Below are 24,354 nucleotides of genomic sequence, written 5' to 3'. Positions count from 1 at the left end.
TGCCGGGAGGGGCTGGTCTCGGCGCACTCAGCCGCCAGTGTCCGTTGCTGCTGCTGCTAAATCGCTTCAATCACGTCCAACTCTGTGCGACCCCACAGACGGCAGCCCACCAGGCTCCGCCGTCCCTGGGATTCTCCAGGCAAGAACACTGGAGTGGGTTGCCATTTCCTTCTCCAATGCGTGAAAGTGAAAAGTGAAAGTGAAGTCGCTCAGCCGTGTTCGACTCTTAGCGACCCCATGAACTACAGCCTACCAGTCTCCTCTGTCCATGGGATTTTCCAGGCAAGAGTACTGAAGTGGGGTGCCATTCCCCTCTCCAGCCAGTGTCCGTTAGACCCCAGCAATTCCGGTAAGGGAGGCCAAGCCCTTCTCCTCCCTTCTAGCCCTCGGGGGCCCCAGGTTGCTCATCCAAAGGGCGCCATACTACTGGGGGTCTGAGCAAGGATTCTGGATGCCCAGAGCGGCGTTCCTGCCTAAAGGCGCCCAGGCTGCCACTACTTCCGCAGTCGCCGCCGCAGCCCCGGGCACGCAACACAAACCGCAGGATGCCTTCCTGGGACGAGGTCGGAAACCAGGTTATCCCCTTCCGCCGGTAGTCGGAAGTGCCTGCGACTCGAAGCAGGCGGACTTCCTGTGGGTCTGCGGGGTAGCTGGGGATCACCATGGCGGCCTCCTTGGCCGGGAAGAAGATCGTGTTTGTCACGGGGAACGCCAAAAAGCTGGAGGAGGTGATGGGAGGGTGGCGACTAGGAGGCGGTGAAAGGGTAGCGTGTGGCCAGGCTGGTTCGAGAGAAGGCGGAAGGGGCTTCCAGGAGGAGCTAAGCAAGCGGGTGGAGCAGCGGACGCGGAACGAAGAGTCGGAGGGGGAGGGATGGGTTGGATCTGTAACCCGGTAGTGCCGCGCGGACTGGGACCCGCACGTGTGCGGAGTGGGGGCGACCCGGGGTTGTGCTCAATTAAATAAGGGCATTGACAAATCCGGGCGCAGGACTTGTGGGCTGAGGGGTTTCGGGAGCTAAATGGTGGGGTCCTTAGCACTTGTCCCCAAGGTCACCTCTTAAGCTGGATCCCAAACCAGGACTTCGACAGCCCTCTGGAGTTGATCCAAACACCGCTGCTGGCCTGGGGTTGTCAGGGACCGGACAGGGTGTGGAGCCAGGCATCCAAGCCGAGCCGTCCACGCCCCACTACAGTCCAGAATGTGGTCCCCTGTCTCCCAGCCTCTTTCTGCCATTTTTGAAATGGGGATAATGCAAGAGGTCTGTTTCACAGAGCAAAGGAGAGGTGTGAGAGAGGCAGTGGATCAAAGTTCTTGTCTACCGGGACTTTGTGGCTAGCTGTAAGGATTCTGGGGGTTGATGGAACCTCTTTGGCTGCAAATAGTGAAGAGACAGATAGCTTGTGTAAATCACCAGGTGACTATTGTGGGAATACAATAGTGTACTGTTCCACAGGACTTAAGGAGTCTTTCTCAGGGGTCCCTGGAGAGGGGTTTATTTGTCCTTCTAGTTCTCCCTGGATGCTCATCGCTTTTCATTTTGAGGTCTTTCTGCATTTCCCCTCCTGGTGGAGGAGGCAGTGAGTCTTCTGCCAGACATCAGCTCTGATTGGCCTTGCTTGGATCAAAGGTTTGTCCCTGCTCAGTCAGCCATGGCCAGGGAGATGGGTCATGTGTGGGGAATCAGGATGACATCCACTCGATATCTGAGGCAGACCAGTGGGGTGCAGTCATTAGCGGACCCTTCATTTATCTACAGTACAAGGACTAATGGCACGTCTGGGCCATTTCAGAGTGGCCTTCTCAGAAGTCAGAGCCCTGGGCTGAGAAAAGGTTTGGGATCCTAAGGCCAGATCAGTCAGACAGGCAGTGCTACCCTGAACAGAGCCCCATGCAAGATGGTAGCTTCCAGCTCCCAAGCCTGTCTCTACTTCTGGTTGAGAATGTGGCCCTCCCACATTTAAAAAGGCAGGAGGGAATTCCCTGTGGGTCCAGTGGCTAGGATTCAAGAGATCCCACAAGTCACATGGCATGGCCAAAAAAAAAAAAAAAAAAAAAAAAACCAGACTGGAGTGGCCAGAGGAGGCTCACTGGAGAAGATGGACTTGAAGTTGGCCTAAAATAAGAGTTTTAACTTGTTATCCCATTGGCAGAATGATGATGCCTATGGACCCTTTCTCAGGAAAATATTTTTAAATGTACAAAATAAAATACATGAGATTACCAAGGAAATCAAGCGATTCCCTGGTGGCTCAGCAGTAAAGAATCCTCCTGCAAAGCAGTAGATGTGGGTTCAATCCCTGGGTTGGGAAGATTCCCCTGGAGAAAAGGGGATATTCTGGGAAATCCCACAGACGGAGGAGTCAGGCAGGCTGCAGTCCATGGGGTTGCAAATAGACAGACATGACTTAGTGACAAAATCACCACCACAAAGGAAATCAGTTCTATTGATTTACAATTCTCAAAATATAAATATCTGATCTAGTTACATATTTTTTGTTCATTAAATAATTCAATCTATCATTTTGTGTTATCAATTTAATAATAGTGAAGGTTGTAACTGGTATTTTGAGATTATCTGCTAGAACTGTAAAGGGATATGACAACATCTTTGATTTTAATAGATTTAAATGTCACAGGAACTGCTGATGGTATTTGTTTTCTGTATACACAATTGAAAGAGATGCTAAATTTCAGCTCAGGGTTAGTGAAAATAGAGAGGTATTTTTTTTCCTATCCAAGTTCTGGGTAGATCCTCCTGAATTCCAGGTAACCCCTGATAGAAAATTCCTGGCCTAAATGATAGGTTCTGGGAGCATTAAGAAGGGAAGAGGGTGTTCTAGGTGGTGGTTAGCATGAACAGAGACCTGAAGTAGGAGGGAGGGATCAGAGAATGAGAAGAAGAGGGAGCTGACCTGCTGGGGTGGGACCCTGAGGGCTAGAGTTGAGGCTCATGAACCTGACTTTGAACTTTAGGGAACTGACAGGAGAGTTACCTCATGAGAAAGGTGGGTGACAGCTTGTGCAGTAATGGGGAATCATTAAGTGGTGACAAATGTTCTTTCATTTTGGAACAGGTCATTCAGATTCTAGGAGATAAATTTCCGTGCACTTTGGTGGCGCAGAAAATTGACCGTATGTCTCTGTTTAGTTTTATTTTTAAAAGATGATTCAATTTCTCTAACTCCCCATGACCTGATTATGTGTCTGTTTCCCTCACAAGTGCCAGAGTACCAAGGAGAGCCTGATGAGATTTCCATTCGGAAGTGTCAGGAGGCAGCTCGCCAGGTGCTTGCTCCATTCGTGTCCTGTACTTGCTCCTCTTGTCCTGGTGGCTCCTGGGGTCTGTGCCTGCTGGGGATGGGTGGAGAATATGGTGGGCACAGTTTATGGTGATTTGAAGGACCTTTCCATGTCTAATCAGGCTGGAGTCAGTTAATAGTTTATATGTTGCCTTCCTTTCTCAACCTTAACTGTGTAGTATCCCGCTAAGATGACCGCACACACACACACAATTTTCTCTTCCCAGGTCTCTGGTGCATTCATTCCATCCCCTGCATTCTCCCCATACATATCCACCCTGCACTCACACATCTCTCTGGAGCTGAGAAACAGCACTTTGTAAAGAGTCAGGCTGCTTGAGTATAATCCCACCTTTCCTGTCATTGTACAAGCTTTACAACCTGCTGAGGCTTTGTTGTTCCTGTCTCTCAAACAGATAAGAAGATAAGAGATAAAAGAGAAGAGATTAGCCCAGGGTCTGCTGCTGCTGTTTCACATCCCCGCTAGCTGTGGGTCTGGCCCTGGCCTGGGTGGCCTGAGAATTCAGAGCAGAGGTGGGGCCTGCTGGTGGGCACGGGTCTCAGGGCTGTATGTCCTTATGCTGCAGGTGCAGGGCCCTGTACTGGTGGAGGACACCTGTCTGTGCTTCAACGCCCTTGGGGGCCTCCCTGGTCCCTACATGTGAGTGCTCTCCCACCCCTTTGCGGGGCCCTGGCCGCAAAACCACCTTCAGTTGATTGGTTACTTGATATTGCAGGTCATTCACTGTCTTGGTGTCAACATGAGTATGTCAGATTATTGAGGAAGGATTAGGGATGGGGGAGAGGCATGCCTTTCTTTTGTTAAGTGTGAGAATGTGATTGTGTAAGTTGAGATGGGCAAGGGGAACTCACCCATTGAAGAGGTAATCCTTGGGCAGGTCAGTTTCAGGAAAGAGGAAATAAGGAAGTTGAGATCTGCAGATGGATTTGCTTAAATCTATCCAGTGTCCTGGACCCCCCTCAGGCTTCCCAGGTGGTACTAGTGGTAAAGAACCTCCTGCCAGTGCAGGAGACTCAAGAGATGTGGGTTTGATTCCTGGGTCAGGAAGATCTCCTGGAGAAGGAAATGGCACCCACTCCTAGATTCTTGCCTGGAAAATTCCATGGATAGAGGAGCCTGGTGGGTGACAGTCAATGAGGTCACAAAGAATCAGACATGACTGAGCGAGGGCACACACACACACAGGGTACGGATACCCCAGTTTGTTGGGTTTTGGTTATGTAAACAGTTGATCCGTGAACAACTTGGGGTTAACCTGCGAATAACTTACAGTTGGCCTTCCATATCCGTGGATTCAGCCATGTATTACTGTAGTATTGACTATTGAACAATATCCACATATGAGTGAACTTCGGCAGTTCAAATCATGTAGTTCAAGGGTTAACTGTATCTTTAACTTTAGGATTGCTCATTTGTTTGCCAACACAGTAGCACCCCTACATAGGCTCTTGTATTCTTACCAGCACTGTTCCATGACTTTTTAGTACTTTAGTGGGTGAGTTGGAAATGTTATCACATGCAATTTTAATTTGCATTTCCCTAATTAGCAGTGAGGTTGAGGCCTTCATTGGTTTATTGATTCTTCTGTGCATTGCCTGTTTGTCTCCATCTCCTTTTTCCTGTTGGATTATTTCTCTTCATTTTGAGTTGAGACATTCTTTATCTTTTCTCCTTGACTCTCAGAGCTTTAATTCCTGGGGGATGCAGCCTGGAAAGAAGGTGGTAAGAACACCCAATTTGTGGTATCTGTCTCACCTTTATTTCTCTTGCAGAAAGTGGTTTCTGGAGAAGTTAAAGCCTGAAGGTATTATTCCCATTTGTCTCTTTCGATGTGTTTGGAATTAAGAAATCTGTGGGTTCTAAGGGAGGAGCTCCAGCTAGTAATCAGGAGTCTCAGGTTCTGTCCCCTTCGAGGCCTCTGTTCACTTCAGTATCCCCATCTATAATCTACGGCTCACACTTTCCCTGTAATCCTAGCTCCAGGGAGTGCTGAGATGTGGGAGGAGAAGATGGAGGGGGTGTGGTGGTGGTGAGAGCTTTGAGATTGAGGGGCAGAGGGAGATTTTGGCTCTGAGAGGATTGGCCCCACCACTTACTGTCGTTGCCTCAGCAGGAGGTGGAGAGGGGGACACCCTGCTTCTCTTCCTGGTCCCAGCACCATACCCTGGAACCCACAGTAGTAGAATAAGGGACTCTACATCCCCATCACCCGACTTCCTGGGTTATCAGTGCAGGGCCTATTTGGTGACGTGTATAACTCCCCTCCCCTAACTGGGCCCCTTGGGTGGGGAGTTGGGCCTGGGACTTGGCAGCATAGAGTGTGCTGAGCCCTCACTGCACCTTCCCTCAGGTCTCTACCAGCTCCTGGAGGGGTTCCAAGACAAGTCTGCCTATGCACTCTGCACGTTCGCATTCAGCACTGGGGACCCGAATGAGCCCGTTCGCCTCTTCAGGGGCCGGACGATGGTATGTGCTCGTGCTCATTCCCCTGCATGCCACCAGAGGGCGCTGTGACCCCCCCCCCCCCCCCCCCCCCCCGCCCAGTGATGCTATCTGGTGGGATGGTCACACCCCTAGGTACCACAGCTCGAAATGCTGTCAGTCCTAAAACTTGTTGCCCCCTGAGTCTGATGTTTGGAAACATACATGGCTCACAGCTTTTGGAGCCCGGTATACCTAGAGCTGTACACTGTATGATCTCCTGAGAAGCAGATGTGGGAACTAAAGATGACAACAACTAGAGCTACATGTGCAGTTCAGACTTCTCCAAGCTTGAATCTCCTTATCACACTGCTGTGCAACAGCTTGCCTTGAACATCTCACAGCCTTTCCAAGTTTTTGTGTTCATATAGAATCTTCCTCTCCCCCCAGCTCATTCCTTTCAAAGGTACCCTTCACTGTCTCCAGGCTTACTGATCAGACCATGGGTTCAGCTGCTTCTCTCAGTCCAAACCACCCTCTGTGCTGGGCTTCCCGCCCCACCCCAGCCCATTCATTCCCTCCCTGTGGTAGGGTTTACCTTCAGACACATCACTTCTCTACTTTGTCCTCTCTGCTCAGGATAAAATCCAGAGTCTCACTGTAGCCCATATAGCCCTACACCAGTGGCTCCATCTAAGTTGTGTCTGATGCTTTTGTGACCCCATAGACTGTAGTTCATCAGGCTCTGTCTATGGGTTTTTCCAGACAAGATTACTGGAGTGTGTTGCCATTTCCTCTTCCAGGGAATCTTCCCGATCCAGGGTTCAAACCCTTATCTCCTGCATTGGCAGGCAGATTCTTTACCACTAAGCCATCAGGGAAGCCTCCCTGATGAGATGTTCAGTTCTTATGGTAAAAAAACAGGTTTCAGAAATTATCATCTTCACAATTAAGTGTACAGTAGTGTACCCTATTGTGCAAAAGATCTCTAGAAATTTCTCATCTTGCAAAATTGAAACTATGCCCATTGAATAATAGTCCACCTTCCTCTCTTCTGGGCTTCCCTGGTGGCTCAGACAGTAAAGAATCTGCCTGCAATGCAGGAGACCTGGGTTCGATCCCTGGGTTGGGAAGATCCCCCTGGAGAAGGGAACGGCAACGCACTCCAGTATCTTGCTTGGAGAATCCCATGGACAGAGGAGCCTGGCAGACCACAGTCCATGGGGTTGCAAAGAATTGGACATGACTGAGTGACTTTAACTTCATGTCACTTCACTTCCTCTCTTCTCCCCAGCACCTGGTAAGCACTATTCTACGTTCTGTTTCTAAGTTCAGCTACCTCAGACACATCATATAAGTGGTGTCCTGCAGTGTTTGTTTTTGTGTGACTGTCTTATTTCACTTAGCATAATGTCTTCATCTCATCCATGTTGTAGCATGTGACAGGATCTCTGTTTTTAAGGCTGAATAATATTCCATTGTATGTATGTACCACTTTATTTACAGGCATATCTTGTTTTATTGAGCTTTGAAGATACTGTGTATTTACAAATTGAAAGTTTGTGGCAACCCTGCACTATCAGATAATGGCTAGCATTTTTTAGCAATAAAGTGTTTTTAAATTAAGATATTTATGTTTTTTATTTTCCCTTCATGGATCACAGCCTAATCGTGGTGAAGGGGCTTGTGTAACTCAATGAATCTATGAGTCTGGGTCCACCCAAGACAGACAGGTCATAGTGAAGAGTTCTGACAAATTGTGATCCACTAGAGGAGGAAATGGCAATCCGCTTCAGTATTCTTGCCGCAAGAACCCCATGAACAGTATGAAAAGGCAAAAAGATAATGATACCAGAAGATGAGCCCCGCTCAGGTCAGAAAATATCCAATGTGGTACTGGAATGAGAAGGTTAGATAACATCTCAGGCTCAATGGACATGAATTTGAGCAAATTCTGGGAGATAGTGGAGGGCAGAGGAGCCTGGTGTGCTGCAGTCCACAGGGTCACAAAGAGTCAGACATGGCTTAGTGCCTGAACAACAAAAACAAGCATTGTTTTTATGACATAATGCTATTGCATACTTTTATATGCAGTAGGAAACCAGAACATTCATGTCACTTGGTTTATTGTGATAATTGCTTTATTACAGTGGTTGGGACCTGAACCCACAATCTCTCTGAGGTTTGCCTGTATTTGTTGATGAACACTTGAATGGCTTCCACATTTTGGCTCATAATGCTGCTGTGAACATGGGTGTGCAAATCTCTCTTCAACATCCCATTTTCAGTTCTTTTGGATCTATATCCACAAATGGGATTACTAGATTGTATTGCCTGGTGAAATTTTTTGACGTTGATTATAGTGATCTGCTACTCTCACAGAAATGTTCTCTCAGAAATCAAAAGTTTGACCAGCCACAGGCTCAGTTTCCTGCCCTGTGACTGAGCCCGATCACAGCCACCGCCACCATTCCCTGCTGTCTCCCCAGCTGTGACTTTGTTGTTTTTGTGCTTTATTGTTTGCCAGCCCTTACATTAATGAGGTAGCCTTGTTTCTTCTCGTCCTGTTCTCACCCATGCTGTCTAAACCCCAGCCACATAGTCCTTTCAGCAGGGTGTGTGCTAGGCCCTTCTCCATCTCAGGACCTTGGCGCAGCTCTGTCCTCCACCTAGAATGTCCTGCCCTCGCCCTTTATGTGGTCAGAGTGTCCCATCTTCACTCAGGCCTTCCCTGAGCTCCCCAACCTGTTATTCTTGAGCCCAGCTCCCAGTTTGTGCCCTCTGATGATTTGGTAATCATTCATTTGTTTACTGGTGCAGTGCTTATTTTGCTGAAGAGATCCATTCTGTGAAGGCAAGGCTTAGGCTTTCTTTGATCCCAGTGCTAAAAACACTGTCTGCCTTGATAAGATATTCAAAAAACATTTGTCGCATGGGTGAAGTTCAGAGTGATTCAGTAACTGGCCTCGGTCACACAGCTCCCCATTAGCAAAAGCAGAATTTGCATTTGGTCTAAAGGACTTGGAATTTATGTGGCTAATTCCCATCCTCTACTACCTCCCTTGTATTTTTAATGTGTTTTTTCTTTTTTTTTTTTTTTAATTCCCAAGGTAACCCGATATCTTGTGACACTGGTTCTCTTTGTAAAATTTTCCTTTTGGAATTTGCCTATTGCAGCCAATACTTATTGAGCTATTTTTGAGTTGAACATTGTGCTATTGTGTTATTTGTTGGAGCCATCTTTGTATTTTGATAAGTGTAGTAATAGTAGGAGATACAGGTTTTGTCGACATACAGGGTTTGTTGGCAAAGTTTAGGACCCTCAAACTTCCACTTAGGGGAAAGTGTTTTCTGTTAATTTTTCAAAATTGACTTTTCTTCAGTGAGGTCACAGTTTCTCAAACCTTTGGAGAGGGAGGCTGGTCCCAGGGGTATCAGTGGCCTGATCAAGCATGTGGTTCCTCCCTGTCTGTGGGGAGCGAGCTCTCCTGCTCGGCATTTTTTGTGTGTTCAGCAATCATTTGCCGGCACCGTGGACCCCTTGAAATAATATGAGTGACTAGGGTTTAACCGAATTCATTAACTAAACTAAACTGGCTACTGCCCTCCTCATAGTGCATCTCCACGTCCAGTGACATAGCTATGCCCCCTTTTCTTTGGCAGGGCCGGATTGTGGTGCCCCGTGGCTGCCGGGACTTTGGCTGGGACCCCTGCTTTCAGCCCGATGGATATGAGCAGACGTAAGGAGCCCCAGTTATTCCCAGGGGTGTGGGGTCGGATGGCCGTGGTCTGGGTTGGGCCAGTGCCCCACCCAGGTGCAGGCATGCGGACACGGGCGGGGGCAGGCTCTGAGGTGCCTTTCCAGTTGAAGGCAGCTCTGCTGGGGGTGGATGCAAGGAATCTGAGAGATGCAGTCCACAGCTGGGAGGCAGCTGGGTGTAGCTGGAAGTCCTGGGCTCTTGGCTCAGCTCACCGCAGAGCAGCTGTGTAGCTTCCCCTCTCTGACTTGGGCTTGTCAGCTTCGCGATGGATGGATGATTATCTGACCCTTATCTAGTTTGGAAAAATGTTAACAGCTGGGCACCACATTAACGCATGTCCCCCCCCCGCCCAGTGCCAGGTGTTCTCAGTATTTCAGGCTAGCCCCCACTTGTTTACATGGGGCATGTTGGCCATTATTGGGAATTGGGTTTGTCAAGCTGGAGGGACCCTTCAGGAGCGTGGCCTGAGGCCTTACAACAGGACTGAGGACAACATGAAACATCGCTTCAGTGACACAAGTGTTCTGTAGCTGCACTGTGTGATCCAGTAGATGTTAGCCACATGTGGCTGTAGAGCATTTGTAATGTGGTTAGAGCAACTGAGGAACAGAATTTATCTTTATTCAATTGTAATTGGTTTAAATTTAAATGGCCACATACTGGTGGCCACTGTATTGGATGGCACAGATGTGAAAGTAACAACTGGAGTATGGGATTCTCAGCTCATTGGAGTCCTGACACGGGTGGCAGGTTACTGGCTGGCTGTTCAAGGCCCACTTCCCCTGCCCATCTGCCCACCCCGCAGTGCCCTGGAGAAAATTACTGTGTTTGCTCTGTTAGGCCCCACTGCTTCCTGTCAACAGATGACAAAGCTGACCAAACATGCAGCTCATCCCCCTGTCCCCAGCTTCCTTTTAGTGACTTTTGGACACACTAGAACAAATTTAGTATCCTTCCACACAGATTAACACGGATTTCTACCTACAGCGGAATTTAAGACTCTTTGATTTTTAAAAAATTAACTCTGGCTGCCAGGAGCTGGTGGCCCTGCTACCTTTTACTAGGGACTCTGAGCTTCGGGCTCCAGGATGCGGTAAGGTGTACACACCCTCCCCGAATCTGGGCTCCCTCTTCTCTGAGCTGTTATTGTCGCCCTGTAGGTATGCAGAGATGCCCAAGGCTGAGAAGAACACCATTTCCCATCGCTTCCGGGCCCTGCTTGAGTTGCAAGAATACTTTAGCAGCCTGACTCCTGGGGCTGGTGATGACCACTCTGGCTGGGGATCTGGAGAGGGGTAGCCTGAAACCACCTCTATCAGGCAGGCACCTGTCCAAGTATTTCCTTCAGGATTACCACTTTCTGGCGGTGTTACCCAGCTGTCAGGAGCAGCTGGCTCTGTTTGGAGAGACTTTGGCCAAAGGACAACACCATCCTCTTGCCCTTGTGGATTCAGTGGTCTCTTATGGCCTCCAGGCCTGGAATCCTGAAAGGACCTTGGGTGTTAATGCTTCAAAGGGTTAACGGTTTGGGGAAGAACCATACAAACAGCCTTCAATGTTTTTTAAATGCAGCAAATAAAAATTCCAGAAGGTACTTGCTTCCATAATAAATTGGGTATAGCTGCTTTGAAACTTCCCCAGGCAGGCATCTGTCTTCTGAGTCCCTTTAGGCAGAAGCAGGAAACCTCTCAGGGTCAGGAAAGAGGGCTGAGGGGTGGGATGGCCAGATGAGGGCAGAGCTGTGTTGAGGCTGTTTGTGTACCATTGCTATCTGGAATATTCTGTCTTCCCCTTTTGTCTTTCAAATCTCAGATCACGTGTTGAACTTTTCCATGCGAAATCCACTCCGCCACTCAGCTGGCCTCTGTTGTGTTTGCCAGCTGGGTTGTGGGGCAGGCAGTGTGGGGTGGTGAGTGCTTTTTCTTTATGCTGGTGTACATTAGAGCAGCTACAGTGCTGGTTTATGATTGTAACTCCAGGTTCATTTTTGTGGCAGGGATGGGGGATGATGTACTTGACCCCATTGGGTTGATTTGTCATAGTTCAGCCTGGGGGACCAACTAAGCCCGACTCAGCTGCCCCCCAGACCCTTACTGTGCCCTGGTGAAGCCATTCCCTGGGGGGATTTCAGAGGGCTGGAGTGGCTCCCTCGTTTTCTGCAGGTGTTACCCTGGTAAAGAGGAGCTGCCCAACCCCAAGGACAGTCAGAAAAGCCTGTTGTGTGTAGTAGCTTGGGGGGCAGGGGTCCTCAGTGCTGGTGTGTCACTCCCAGGCCTAAGCTTCATCCGTTCCCATCACTGTTCCTCAGTCCTGGCAGCTTGGCCTGGGGCCTGGATTTAATGTTTGCTTCCCTAGACTGTGTCAACAGGTATGGGTGAGGACAGGACCTCATCCCTTTGCTCCTCTGCTGCCTGCAAAGCCCAGCTGGGTGTTTCCTCGGGAAGTGCCAGTGGCCATGCCCAGCCTCCTCCGAGTTGTCTCCTTGGCGTAGGTGGTATGTGGCTGGGACTCAGATGGGGGGTGCCTGCCTTCTTACCTGGTGGTCCTGGACATGGCCCTACCTGGAGGGAACACCCAGGCTACTGGGGAGGGGCCCCATAGAAGGGTCACCTGCTGTTATGTGAGTAGGTGGCTACGTGGCACCTGGAGCAGGGCACCTCTCTCTTTCTGGTCCTCATAGACTTCTGTCCTGGGTACACAGTACACTTTCTGACCCCCTCTTTAAACTTAGCTACCCATCCTGCAGGCTTCCCTGGTGGTTCAGACGGTAAAGAATTCGCCTGCAATGCTTGAGACCTGAGTTTGGTCCCTGGGTTGGGAAGATCCCCTGGGAAAAGAGAATGGCAGCCCACTCTGGTATTCTTGCCTGGAGAATTCCATGGACAGAGGAGCCTGGTGGGCTACAGTCCACGGCGTCGCAAAGAGTCGGACAGACTTAGTGACTACCACTTTTACTTTGACCCATCCTGCAAGCAGCATGGTGACTGCCTGTCCCACCCCACCAGCCACCTTTCACTGGCCTCAAGCCTTCTTCTTGGGGCCCTTCCACGTGCTGTTCCTAGAACACTTTCCCTGCAGGTTCCTGGCAACGTGGCAGTACAAGGGCCTCCTGGATCTTCCATATTTCCCTGTTGGGGTGTTGTGTGGAGCTGGAAGTAACAACCCTTAGGTGGCACTCAACAGTCAGTCCCTTTCATCCCTCTTCCCCTGGGAGGGTCTCTTCCTCCCTAGAGTCCTCGGGTGGCCTTCAAAGGCTGGGGCAGGGCAGCATGGATGGAGGTGGCATGTAGAAGCATAGAAACAGAAGCTTTATTCTCTAATGTGCATCCAGGAAGTTCCTTACACAATCAAGGAAATGGTTTCTCTTTCAGCCACCTCACACTCTTTATCAAAAGAAAAGCCGTCCTGCTTAGTCCCACCCTGGGCAGAAGCTGCCCTGAGCAGCATTCTGGACCCAAAGCAAAGGGCCAGTGGGGAGGGGAGCAGACACATCCCTCAGAGCTCCCTGAGTGCCCAAGCACCCTCGGCCACTTGGGACAGCTGTGAGGGGGTGCAGCACAGAGCAGCAGTCCCGGAAGCCCACACACAGCTACACAGCCAGCCTGGGAAGACCTGGAGAAATGGGCAAATGGGGCGTGGCCAGGGCCTGCTAGCCAGAACGTCAGTGCTCAGCATCCATGGCATCCAAGTACTTGGCTTCAATGATTTGGGGCAGCACCTTGTAGCTGCGGGGAGGAGGAACAGGCAGGAAGATAAGCAGTGGGGCAGGGAGGAATAGGCAGAGAGCAGCCATTCTAGCCCACCCTCTCCCGCCCCGCTGAGTCCTTCCTGCCTGCTGTCCGCCCTCCGTACCGAATGGGGATCATGGCAATCATGATGAGGGGAAAGACCATCTTCATGTAGAGCAGTGGGCTCATGCCAAAGGCACAGAGCAGCAGCAGCTGCAGGACCTGCAGGCCTGTGAAGTAGTGGATCTTCCTCTGGGGAACCCTCCGGATGTAGTGGGTGGGTGGGTATGACGCCTGTGGGTGGCAGGGACCAGGTGTGGGCAGGTCTGGAGCCAGATCCCCCACCCCGGCCCCCACTCTCAGGGCCACTCACCTGGTCCTTGAGCAGCAGCTCCAGGCGCTGAAACAGCTGGTTGCCGTCGATGGAGGTGAGTGCGAGGTAGAGGAAGAGGCCATAGAGCACAGGCTTGGGGATCCACTGTAGTGGGAAGGGCAGCAGAAGGAGGGAGAAGCCCACCAGGATGCTGGTGCCCAGGGAGGTCAGCCGTGTCTCCTTCACGTTCACAATCCTGTGAGGGTCCAGTGCATCGGGTCACTCTGGCCTGCTCCATGGGGCTGTGTCCATCCCAGGTCACATGCTTACCAGGCTCTGTCACTTCCAGGCCCTTGTCCCCCAAGCCAGTATCCCTCCTCAAGTCCCATGTGGCCCAGGGCTGCCCCCCACCTTGGGGCCCTCGTGACTCTGGCCTCACATCTCGAGGGGCCCTCTTCACACTCACGTCTCGTAAATGTGCCCGTTCTCTACATGCTCTTCCACCAAAGCCAGTGCTCGCACATGCAGCAGGGAGTGGGGGTAGGCAGCATGGATCCAGGGCAGCCCAAACAGAGACAACCCAGTATTGATGATGGCGATGAGCAGGAGGTCCCAGTGGTAGGCAGTGCCTTTTACCAGCCTGCAGCGGGCAGGGTCACATATGGCCAGAGCCCTCTTGGCCCCTGGAAGGTTGGGCACATGCTCACCCCTCCATCCCCAGCCCTGCAAACCTGTTCTGTGGGGAGTTAGCCAAGGCAGCCACCAGGTTCTGCTCTATGAAGAAGAGCATGGAGAGGAGGAAGCCGAGGCCCATGGCGCTGCTGATGGCCACCGGGGATAGCAAGTGCATCTCGGCTATCTCAAACAGGTTCTCACTCGGGCTGTAGCGAAACTTGACCACTGCAGTAGGGTACAGGCCCCTGCTCAAGCTTGCATCCCCCACAGAGCAAGCCACCCCATTCCCACCCCACGGCTGGCCCTAACTTACTCTTAATCTCCTGAAAGCCGTAGGAAGAGATGAGGGAGAAGGTAAGCACCGAAATGGGCAAGGCACAGTCTGACAGGATCTCACGCATGTAGGGGTGCAGGTAGGGGCTACGGAGGCAGGTGAGTGTCAGTGTGGCCTAGGGGCTTGTGTCCCCCTCACCCGAGGGGCACCCCTCACCTCTTCTTCAACTGGTAGAGGGTGTAGCTCAGCCAGAGTGTGCCCAGCATGATGAGGAGGCTGAGCACAGCCGTATCCCGGGCCAGGGGCTCGGCGTCCTGGCTGCCCATTGTAGTTAGCTCCGGTGGGCTAGTCAGGAAGCTGGTGTTGAGGGCAGTGTGGAGGCTACTGTTGTGGCCCAGCAGGTTCACCAAGGAGGACTTCTCTTTGAAGAGTCTAGCGTCATGGCCGTAGTAGTACTTCTGGAAGACTATGGGTACAGACCATCAGAATTCAGTCATCTGGGCTCTGGCAGCCTGGGCCTAGCAACTTCCTCCTAGATGTGGGCAGAAGAGGAGAGAGCTGGCCTTCTGTCAGCCAGGATTCCTCAACCTGTCTGTCTACCCAGCACCTCACACCCTGCCCTTTGTCCATTTCTGACAGTGAATCCTGCCTGGCCCAGGGCCTCCGATCCTGCCTAAGACAGCTCTGTCACCTGCTGATTGCTGCGCGTTGTCAGTCATGGCTCCCATAGCACCCTGGACCGCGGAAGCAGCCTTAGCTTGCATGCTTCTTGGCTGCCTTGCCACAGTCTGTACCCCCATCTCAACTCAACTTCCCCTGCAGCAGGTGGCCACTGGCTGTATAATACTCACTTTTGACCATGCCCTTGATAGCATCTAGAACGAACGTGATAGAAATGAACAAGGCAATGATCTCCTCTGTTGACCTGCCAGCAGAAGGTATGTCTCATAAGATGGGGTGAATTGTAGAGGGTTGGTTTCCCCAAGCCTTGGCATGACTCCTACCTCCTGCGTGAAGAGGGCCAGGGCCCCAAGCTTCCCCCTTGGGGTAGTGATATGGTGGGGGCACCCCCTCTTATCTAGGGTTACAGGGCCTTGGAGGGTGGCATGGAAGCTGACCCACATCCCTGGCCTTGGTCTCCCTCCTGCTTGAAAGTCCCAGAAGCTTAGGGAAGGCTCTGTTACCTCTTGAAAAGACTCATGACCAGGCTGAGGTTGAAGAGGGCATAAAGTGTGAGGAAGAAACTGTTCCACAGGCCTGTCCATGCATAGAAGGTACTGAAGTTCAGATTATAGTCATCACAGATGCCACGGATCACTGTGGGCAGCAGGACAGGAGTGAGCAGTCAGGACCAGGTTGGGGCAGGGACCCCAGGAACCATCTCCCCACTCTCAACCCCCATTGCACCATTGATGTAGAGGGCCAGGGGTGCAGTTGTCAGCAGCACCACCAGCGGCTGCCCAGAGAAGAGTGCATACAAGAGGCTTCCAATGCTCTGCCCGGCCACGGTCTTCTGCACATCTGAGGAAGTGAGGTGGTCAGGGGGGGCACCGGGGCGCTGGACCACCCCCCAGCACTCCCTGCTAGCCTCCAACCCCTCACCGATGACCCCTTTTGTGTTCTCATCATTGAGGGACCCAAAAGCAATCGTGGGCAGAAGGCAGGCGAAGTAGAGGAACAGGGTGGTGGTGATGTATTTGCCCACAGCCTTGTTTTTTCCGATGATGCCTAAGAAAGGGAGACGGGATGGAGGGTGTGTTGGGGAGGCAGGCCAGGCTAGGGGCCTGAGCTACAGGCCAACCTCTGAGGGAGTCATGGGACACTTACCGTCAGTGAAGTCCAGTGGGTACACGGGGAACCTGCGGGCGATGTCCTCCTGGATGCCCTTCCCCATGGGGAGAAAGTCCTTCTGCTGTGGGGGCTGGGAAAAGAACATGCCCATCAGCCCTGTGTCCTTGCCCTGGGCTGCCCACCCAGGCCATGTCTGCCCTGCACCTGTGGGTGTCTGACGAGGCAGATGGAGCTCGTGCTGTAGTCCATGCTGTTACTTGGACAGTGGTTCATTACAGTGAGCAGCTGTCTCTGTTGGATCAGGGCCTGTTTGAATTCCTCCTCTGTGTGGGTCTTCAGGAGCTTCTGGCGGAAGGTGATGTCTAACAACATGGTGGCAAATGTACGTCCCACCTCTGTGGCAGTCTTGGTGCTTTTCTGGGGATGGGGTAAGAGAATCACATCTGTAGCCACTGTAGAGCAGAGGGCACCCTCCCCATGATCCAGGTGGAGTCCTCCAACATTCACACATAGCGGAGCCTGCCACGATTGCCACCAGATCAGCAGATCACTAGACTACCACTGACCTAGTATGTTTCTTACAGTCTCAGGTTAAATCTGTGTAATTGTGGATAACGAAATCCTGATGATGGAAAAAAATGTTTGCTCAACTGCTTTTCACCTGGGGCATTTGCACTGTTTGCTGCTTTATCTGATTTTCAGAGGGGTTCCAGGCCATCTAGCCTTATCCCTCTTGCTTGGCCAAGGTCAGCCCTGTCTGTGAACTCCGTGTCCAGCCTCCACCACAGCAACCTCTCACCTCGACCACTTTGGCCCCTGGGAGTGGTATCCACCCCTCTGGGTTGCCCAAAGCTGTATCCCAGGCCTGCACCTGCACCCACTGCTTTCTGGTAGCTTTAGAACAGGCCTGTTCTCCCGAGGAGGAGCCAGGTATCAGACTGGCTGGCGTGTCTCAAGGTGCCAGGCTAGCCACTCAGCCCTAGGGATTCTACTCTTTCCAACTGTTCTGGCCACCTTGTCAGCTGTCACTCCTCTGACCCAAGAGGTGCCTGCTGCCCTAAATGCTCTTTGTTCCCGGCACAGTAACATCTAGAGAGATTCAGTGTGTCTACGATCCCATTAGCACCCCTTTGCATAGAGAAAGCCTGGGGAGGGGCCATCTGAAGCTCTGAGTCTACACCAGAGGCAGGGGCAGAATCATCAAAAAGCCTAATTAAGCATTAAGGCCCTTCCCAAGCCTGGAGGGGGATCCTTGCCATTTTCTACTCAAGATTTTTAAATCCTCTCCCATAAAAGAAGATTCCCAAAATTGTATGGCTCAGCCCCCACAAAAGTGAGGTAATCTGCCCCTGGCCAGGGGATAAACAGCCCAGGAAAGAGTGGGACTCTTTGGTCAACAAATCATGGTCAGCCGATTAGAAGAGTCAGCGTCATGCAGACCAAAGAAAGGCCCCTGTGTTTGAACAGTAATACTTTTAAGGAGTATCTCTTTTCAGTCAGGAAGGAAATATAATCTTTTGGGCAACTTCTGGGGAAATCAGGGCTTGATGAGGACCTAGCAAGTATTCTTCAGACAAACCCAGGGATGAATAGACAGGGTGGGAATGTGGCCTTCGGAGGCTGATTCTGTAGGCTGCCTGCAGTGGGAGAGATGCCCCCAAGGAGAGGGCAGGGTAACCTGGTACCCTCTTTCCCAGGAAACAGAGCCACCTGAAACCCTTCCTCACCATCTTGGGTGGGGCCAGCACCAGGATGACAAACCGCACCTCACAGGAATTCTGCCCCCAGTTCTGCGGGCGGACCAGGCGGCTGATGCACACGTGTCGCCTCAGCAGGGCCTTGGAGGTACAGCTGGTGGGACAGGGAGGGCACACGGCACATGGCTGCCACCCTTGGGAGCTGGGGCTCCACCCCCGCCACCCAGAACTCCCAACCATGACCCCAGTGACCTCTGTTAAGGAGGAAAAAAGACCCGATGGGATGAATTCCTCACTCTCCCCCCAGACTGAGCAGGCCAGCCTTCACAGGGTCACTGGAGCCTGTCTCTGAGGTGACGTGGGGAGGCCAACATGGTGGCCTGGCAACTCACAGGATGCAGATCCATGACTGCTGGTATTGCACCCCCGTTACTGTGGCAGTGACCCCTTGGATGGTGTCCGACAGCAGGTGAACTGCTAACAAAGTGGAGAGTCAGATGGTCCACTTCCCTGACCTCCCGCCCAGGCCAAGAGACAGCCCTTACCTTTACCCTCCATGGGAGCCCCTGCGTCAGTGAAGAGCATGGCCGTGAGCAGGTCCAGGTTGCAGTCTGGCTCGCTGTTGTAGGGGTCTTGGGCTAAGCGGCACAGCATAGCCCGCAGCACGTCATCCAGGGAGGTGGCTGTTTCATTCAGGATGATTCTGGCCCGTGCCAGGAAGCCATCTAAGTCCCGCTGTGCACGGATCTCTTCCTCAAAGTTCTTTAACTTCAGGTACTGTGGGGACCCCGTGCACAGAACCACACAGGCCCATAAATAAGACCCTCTGTCCTTGCCTGGACCCCACCACTGTGACTGTCCCTGGCTGACACCCTCTTCCCAGAGAGAAGGCCAGTGTGGTCGGCCCCAGGCTAATATGAGCTCTCTCAGGGAAGTGACCACTTCCACCCCCAGCTAGTGGCCTGGAACCAAATGTTTCCCATCCAGCCCACGGGCCGCTCACCTTGCGGGAGGTGTGTAGGAGCCCGAAGCCGCCAGGTGATTCACTCTCTGCTAGAGGAAAGCGGGAGGGCTCAGGGTGCTGCCCCAGCCGTTCAGGTCTCCGTGGTGAAGTGTGGCCGCATCTGTTCAGTCCCCAGTCCCATGCATGCCCCCCCAACCTGTCCCTGCCACAACCCCCATACCAGACTGGGTAGGCTGCACCTCGAGGTTGACGTTGACAAAAAAGCGGATGCTCTCGCCAGACACAATGGAGGAGTTGACCGTGTCGAAGGCCTCATCCCTCAGGCTCTCCTCACGGGTTTCAGAAGCATCATCTGTGTCACACTTGAGGTAGCCTGGAGCCCCAACCACCACCAAGAGAGACCCCCCCAAGAGGACCTGGCTGTCAGTACTACACATGGGAGAGAGGGACTCTGAGCCAAAGGAGCAGGGCCCCTGGGCTGTCCTCCTGGGTGCAGTCTTGGTGAGCGGTGAGGGCGGCCTCTAGCGGCCGGGAAGGAAGCCCTGGCTCAGGTCAGCCCAATATCTGGTCCTGGCCCAGCCCGAGTATAGCAGCCAGCTGGCACCCCCTCCCCAACAGTTTTCTCCAACATTTTTCAGCTGTGGGAACCATGTGCGGTTCTGTGCCATGCCTATGCTTTAGCTAGAGAAAGACATGTTCATTCCACAAACATTGGGCCAGGTACATGGTACAATGACACAGTTGAGCCTGCCTGGCCACTGCCTTCCCATAACCTCCAGGTTGTGGGACCTGGACCTGTCTGGCTCCCCAGGGAGGAGAGAGCTATCTGGCTTCTGGGTAGGGTTGCTCCCTCCTCAGAAGCAACCCAACGAAGCCAGAGCCGTGCAGTATCCAGACCTCATTGGCACACGGAGGGTGTGGGGGGCAAAGCATTAAGGCTGAGAAGCCTCAGTGTGACATCAGACAAGGCCCAGGCAGCAAGAGAGCCAGAGAAATAGAGCCAGGGACAGAGAGGGGACAGGACCCCAGAAGGAGGCCTCATCTCAGGCCTTGGGACCCCAGAGCACAGAGCCTGCTGCCCCTTTCCTTTGGTCTGCCTCTCAGTTCCTGCAACTGCCCCACAGCATAGGCTCCCTCGTATAGGAAGCCGCCTTGCTGACATGCTGCCCTGAGTCCTGCTGGGGCTGCTCGCTGCCTCTGGGCCAACAGCCTGAGCCAGCCTTGCTGCTCCAGGCCAGATCCCTGGTCCCTCAGGCCCAGTCCCACCACCACCTCAATCTCTTACTTCTTAGGCCAAGTGGCCAGCACCCCAGACGGGCCAGCTCCTGTCCTGTAAGCTGAGGGCTTCCCTCCCCGGAGGGCCTTCTTCAAGGCTCAACAGAACCTTCCTCCTCTGGCAAGTCCCCCGAGGGCCCTCCCTGCCTTACTCTTGGCTCATCTGGCCCCTCTTCCTCACTATGTCCTGTGGGTCCCCTGTGGGCCACCGCCTGTGATTCTCGTGGGGTCCTTGTAGCTCAGATCCCACAAACACCTAAAAACACCCATGCGGGGACAGGGAAGGGTCAGTAGCACGCCTCCACCTGCCAGGCAGTGACTCACCCTGACTCACTTCCACTCTCGTCTGCTGGTTTCCTCTTTACATCCCAGGCCCTGTTCCCCAGGTATCCTGTGCTCAGCCTGGGCTCTTTCTGGGTAGGAAGCACTAGGCCTCCCCTATCAACACCCTCATGGACTGGTGACCCCTAGCTCCAGGTCTGCACTGCACCCAGAGCCCAGAGAAGAACTATTAAGTCAAAAGACATCCTTCTCCTACTTGTCATGGAGCTCATGTCCATGAAAAACACCTTCCTCCCCAGTTCTAGACCTGCTTTGCTTAGACTGCTTGGTTCCCCAGCCCCAACCCGTCCCAGCCTCTACCACCCCCACCAGCACTGTCTGTTTCCCAGAATGTCCCTCACATTGCCCCACTTCTCCCCTATCCTGAGCTCAACCTAGGACCTACCCAATAGATACCACCAGTTCACGGCAAGGCCCCTGGGACTTGCCCACCAGCAGCCTGGTACATGCAGTCATCATGCCTTGGGATCCCTATATAGAACACACTGCCACTCTGTCCAGGCACTGTTCCACTAAATGATGGTCAGGCCACTTCCCGAACCTGGGCACAGGAGCATGTAGCCACCCCAGAGATATGGGGAGGGAGAGAGCTAGGCTGGTGCAAGCAGGGAAAATTGAGGTGCAGAGACTGCAATTCTTTAGAGGGACAGTGGCAGCCCCCCCCCCCCCCCACAGGGCCGGGCAGGATCTTAGGAATGTGGGCATATACAACATTTGGCCTAAAACCTGGTCAGATAACCAGAGCATTGTTAACAGCAAACCATCACATATCAGATGGTCCACAGAGCCCAGGATGGGGAGCAGCTCGCTCTCCCAGGACCACCAGAGACCTGCCAGTATCCAGGGCAGTGTCAGCTGCCTCTCTGACCACACCACAACCTCCTGGAGGTAGAATCCAAAGGCATCCCTGCACCAGCAGAGGACCATGATTACAGGTGGATGGACTAGGTCCCCTAAAGTCTTTTGACCAAGAAGCTCTCTACAAACACCCACACCTGAAAGGTACACACCTGCATCCTCAAAGTATCCATTCTGCGACATGACAGAAGAGTTTTCTGTAAGGCAAACCAAAGGATTGTCACCAGCTCCATGGTCAGTTCTGGACAGCCTCTCCTGCACATCTGCTGCCCACCCCTCACCGACCCCTGCTGAGTCTTTCTTACCCTTCCCGGAGACCCTGGGAGAAAAAGGAGCAGGGAAGAGCACTAGCCAGGGGCCCCTTGAGGAGCTAGAGGAAGCCACTTCCTGTTATTCTTCAACCCATCTGCTAAGGGCTTGCCCAGGTGGTAGAGGAGGGAGGTGGGGAGGTGTTCTCAGCATGTTTTCTCCAGGAATAATTAACAGTACCCCGTGAAGGAAGGAAGGACTCGCTAGTTGCAGAAATCTGAAGGGAGGAGACCTGTCTGGCCACCTTCCCTGCAGAAGACAGCCTCCCTCTCTCAAGTCTTCCATGCAAAGTGCAGGAACCGGGTTGGGGCTCTTCTCCCAGCACATCTCTTCGGTTCTCACTCTCACGTCGGTCCCTGGCGCTTTCAAGACCCATCACACGTGCAGTCGCCCCTAACCTCCCGCGCCAGGGGTCACACGGGGTGACCTGAGGCAACGGCCTCCTTCCCTCAGCACCACCCACTTTCCGGGCCTCCTGGGAGGCGGAGCCGTTGGTCCTCTTGGGAGACGGCGCGGGGGCGGGGTGGGGCGTGCGCGCTCTTTGCGCCGAGCCCCGGATGGATGCTCCACGCTGTTTGTGTCGCTCTGTTCTAGGAAGGAAGCGACAGGAGCGGCCGCGTGCACGAGAGGAAAGAGCCTCCGGCTGGGAGACCGTGGGGGTCGGGGGGAGGGGTCGTGCAGAACGCGGACTGTCTCCCGGGGCAGAAGCCCCGGCGGCATGCAGAAGGGAGACGCGGGGGCAGTAAACCTAGCAGCAGAGGCGCAGGGGTGGACAGAGGACGAGGGTGACGAGGGTATGGAAGGGTGGGGATGGTGCACATCCTACTCCCGTGTCGCACGATTCAAGTGCACGTAAACAGCACACCCCCGTGCTGGCCCTCAGGTGTCAGAGCGGCGACCGAGAGACTGCCGTGGCCGCACAGGGGACAGTCAGAGGACCAGGGACCCCTAAGAGCAGGCAGGCTGCCGCGCAGCGCCGAAGGTGTCGGGTAGAATATAAAATGAGGCTTTCCGGGGGAGAGGGGTGACGCCCGCCTGCGAAGACCCTGGAGTTCGAGGTGCTGGGGACCCCACAACTCCGCCCCGCTATTTGCAAGCCTTCCACCCTTCCCCCGGCTATCTCGTAGGTTCAAAAACTGTTGTTTTAAAACGGCGCTAAGTCAAGCGCGCCGTGCCCACGAAGTCGTCCAGTGCTTCCCCCAACCACCCATGTACCCACCTGGACTCCTACTCCCTAGAGGCCGAACTCACCCCGGGCACCCCCGCCCCGGCTGGGAAGCCCCCAAGACCCTCTCGCCCACTACGCCGGGGACCGGGGCAGGCCGGCCGCGTTCGCGTTCCTCCTAGCGCCTCGACGGCTCCGCTTCCCAGCCCAGCACGGCTCTGCGACGGAGACCGGACGGCCTTCCCGCCGCGGGCACCTGCCGCATGGATGGAGATGGAACGCGCACCTGGTGCCCGCGGCCACAGCCCAGCAGTCAGCCGCAGAACCGGGGCACACCCGCGCGCACGCCACGGGTCCTCACCCGGGGCTTCGGGATCCCTACCTCGCAGTCTTCTACAGGCCGGCGGCGGGAGCCGGCGACACACCCCTGGGCCGCGCCTGGGTCCTAATGCCGCGCCGACGGTCCTCCCTGGAGCCGGAGGCCGTGCGGCGTGGACCAGGGTCCCCCCGCCCGCCCCGCGCCCTCACCCGTACTCCTTTTCACCCCGGGTGGGTTGCTCCCGGGAGCCCGCGGCCACTTAGAACGCGTAGACTGGGCTTCTTCGGGCCCTCGCGCCCGCACAGGTGTCGCCCGGTTAGGGGCTGAGCAGGGATGCTGTTTCTGCGAAGAAGCCCGGTGAGCTGAGAGACCCTCGGAGTTGAGATGGTGCGGCGGGTCCGGGAGGGGCCTCCCTCGTCTTGACTTTAAGTACTAGGCCCGTCCCCTCCTCTCGGCAGGGGGCCGCCGCTGGGCCCAGCCCACCCGGGCCCCGCCCCCTCCATTCAACCTGGTTTCTCAAGCAGCAAATCCTCTTACTCCTCCTCCAGGAAGCGCACCTCGACTTTCTACACCGGCCGGTGCGCGCTCACTGGGCTACGCCCTGGCCGCCGGAACCCGCCGCCCTCCCGACTCGGCGGCGTCGGGTTTGCTGGCAAAGCCCTTCACGGTTTCGCTCCTGGCCTCGTTGAATCCTCGGCTTTCTCTTTGGTCAAGGTCTTGACTTGCAGCTTTTTCCCTTCCCAAGATGGCCCCGCCGCCCAGTTTTCTTTCCCAGACACGAGGGAGCTCAGCCCTGGGTCGCGCCTTCTCCGGCACCTGGTCCTCCTTGAGTAGTATGTTGCGGAGGTCGGGTGCGCGCGCGTGCTTGTGTAGGGAGGCGGTGGTGCGCGCGGCCGGGCAAATCCACCCCTTTCGAAGAACTCTTGGTCTGACCTTCCGCGGCTTCTCATCAAATGATTCTGCGGCTCTCGGGCCCCGGATTGACCCAGGAACTCTCCCCACAACGAACTGAACGAACTGCTAACCTCCCATCCCCTCCACACTGGCTGCCAGCCCGAGGAAGAGCCTCGATTCCCTCTTCTCACCCCCTGCTGGCATGGAGTTCAGCCTCTGTCCCCCAGACGTGGAAGAGGGCGGGCG

The 24,354-nt window shown here is 53.9% G+C and overlaps 2 protein-coding genes across 15 annotated transcripts; one reads left to right on the top strand and one right to left on the bottom strand.

Moving 5' to 3' along the window:
- Window positions 1–593: 593 nt before the first annotated feature.
- On the top strand, window positions 594–11,098 carry ITPA (inosine triphosphatase). Of its 4 annotated transcripts, XM_065921527.1 has the most exons (9): window positions 595–728; window positions 3,076–3,133; window positions 3,222–3,286; window positions 3,888–3,961; window positions 5,095–5,126; window positions 5,436–5,566; window positions 5,673–5,788; window positions 9,407–9,483; window positions 10,665–11,098. In XM_065921527.1, exons 1-9 carry the CDS (start codon window positions 663–665, stop codon window positions 10,751–10,753), a joined length of 708 nt encoding a protein of 235 aa, XP_065777599.1. In that variant the 5' UTR covers window positions 595–662; the 3' UTR covers window positions 10,754–11,098. The 4 variants fall into 4 exon arrangements, 3 of the variants coding, with proteins under 3 accessions (XP_065777601.1, XP_065777599.1, XP_065777600.1); XM_065921529.1 differs by lacking the exons at window positions 9,407–9,483; window positions 10,665–11,098 and adding an exon at window positions 6,820–6,960 and having other exon boundaries at window positions 594–728; XR_010661457.1 differs by lacking the exons at window positions 5,436–5,566; window positions 10,665–11,098 and adding an exon at window positions 6,820–7,043 and having other exon boundaries at window positions 9,407–9,486.
- Window positions 11,099–12,807: 1,709 nt separating this feature from the next.
- SLC4A11 (solute carrier family 4 member 11) lies at window positions 12,808–23,739 on the bottom strand. 11 transcript variants are annotated; one of them, XM_065919632.1, is made up of 20 exons: window positions 23,723–23,739; window positions 21,574–21,618; window positions 19,167–19,319; window positions 18,986–19,035; window positions 18,528–18,759; window positions 18,375–18,459; window positions 18,013–18,136; window positions 16,490–16,702; window positions 16,322–16,415; window positions 16,097–16,222; window positions 15,902–16,015; window positions 15,679–15,811; window positions 15,346–15,419; window positions 14,711–14,960; window positions 14,534–14,640; window positions 14,277–14,445; window positions 14,012–14,185; window positions 13,606–13,801; window positions 13,357–13,526; window positions 12,808–13,229 (listed from the first exon to the last, which is right to left on the bottom strand). In XM_065919632.1, exons 2-20 carry the CDS (start codon window positions 21,602–21,604, stop codon window positions 13,166–13,168), a joined length of 2,559 nt encoding a protein of 852 aa, XP_065775704.1. In that variant the 5' UTR covers window positions 21,605–21,618; window positions 23,723–23,739; the 3' UTR covers window positions 12,808–13,165. The 11 variants fall into 11 exon arrangements, with proteins under 11 accessions (XP_065775704.1, XP_065775712.1, XP_065775713.1 ...); XM_065919640.1 differs by lacking the exon at window positions 23,723–23,739 and adding an exon at window positions 23,424–23,598; XM_065919641.1 differs by lacking the exon at window positions 23,723–23,739 and adding an exon at window positions 23,424–23,598 and having other exon boundaries at window positions 18,375–18,456; window positions 18,986–19,032.
- Window positions 23,740–24,354: the final 615 nt, after the last annotated feature.

Source organism: Muntiacus reevesi, chromosome 2 (assembly GCF_963930625.1).
Source record: "Muntiacus reevesi chromosome 2, mMunRee1.1, whole genome shotgun sequence".
NCBI classification, from domain to species: domain Eukaryota; kingdom Metazoa; phylum Chordata; class Mammalia; order Artiodactyla; family Cervidae; genus Muntiacus; species Muntiacus reevesi.
The sequence above is the reverse complement of the archived record's forward strand: the minus strand, read 5'-3'. Positions and strand labels throughout refer to the sequence as shown.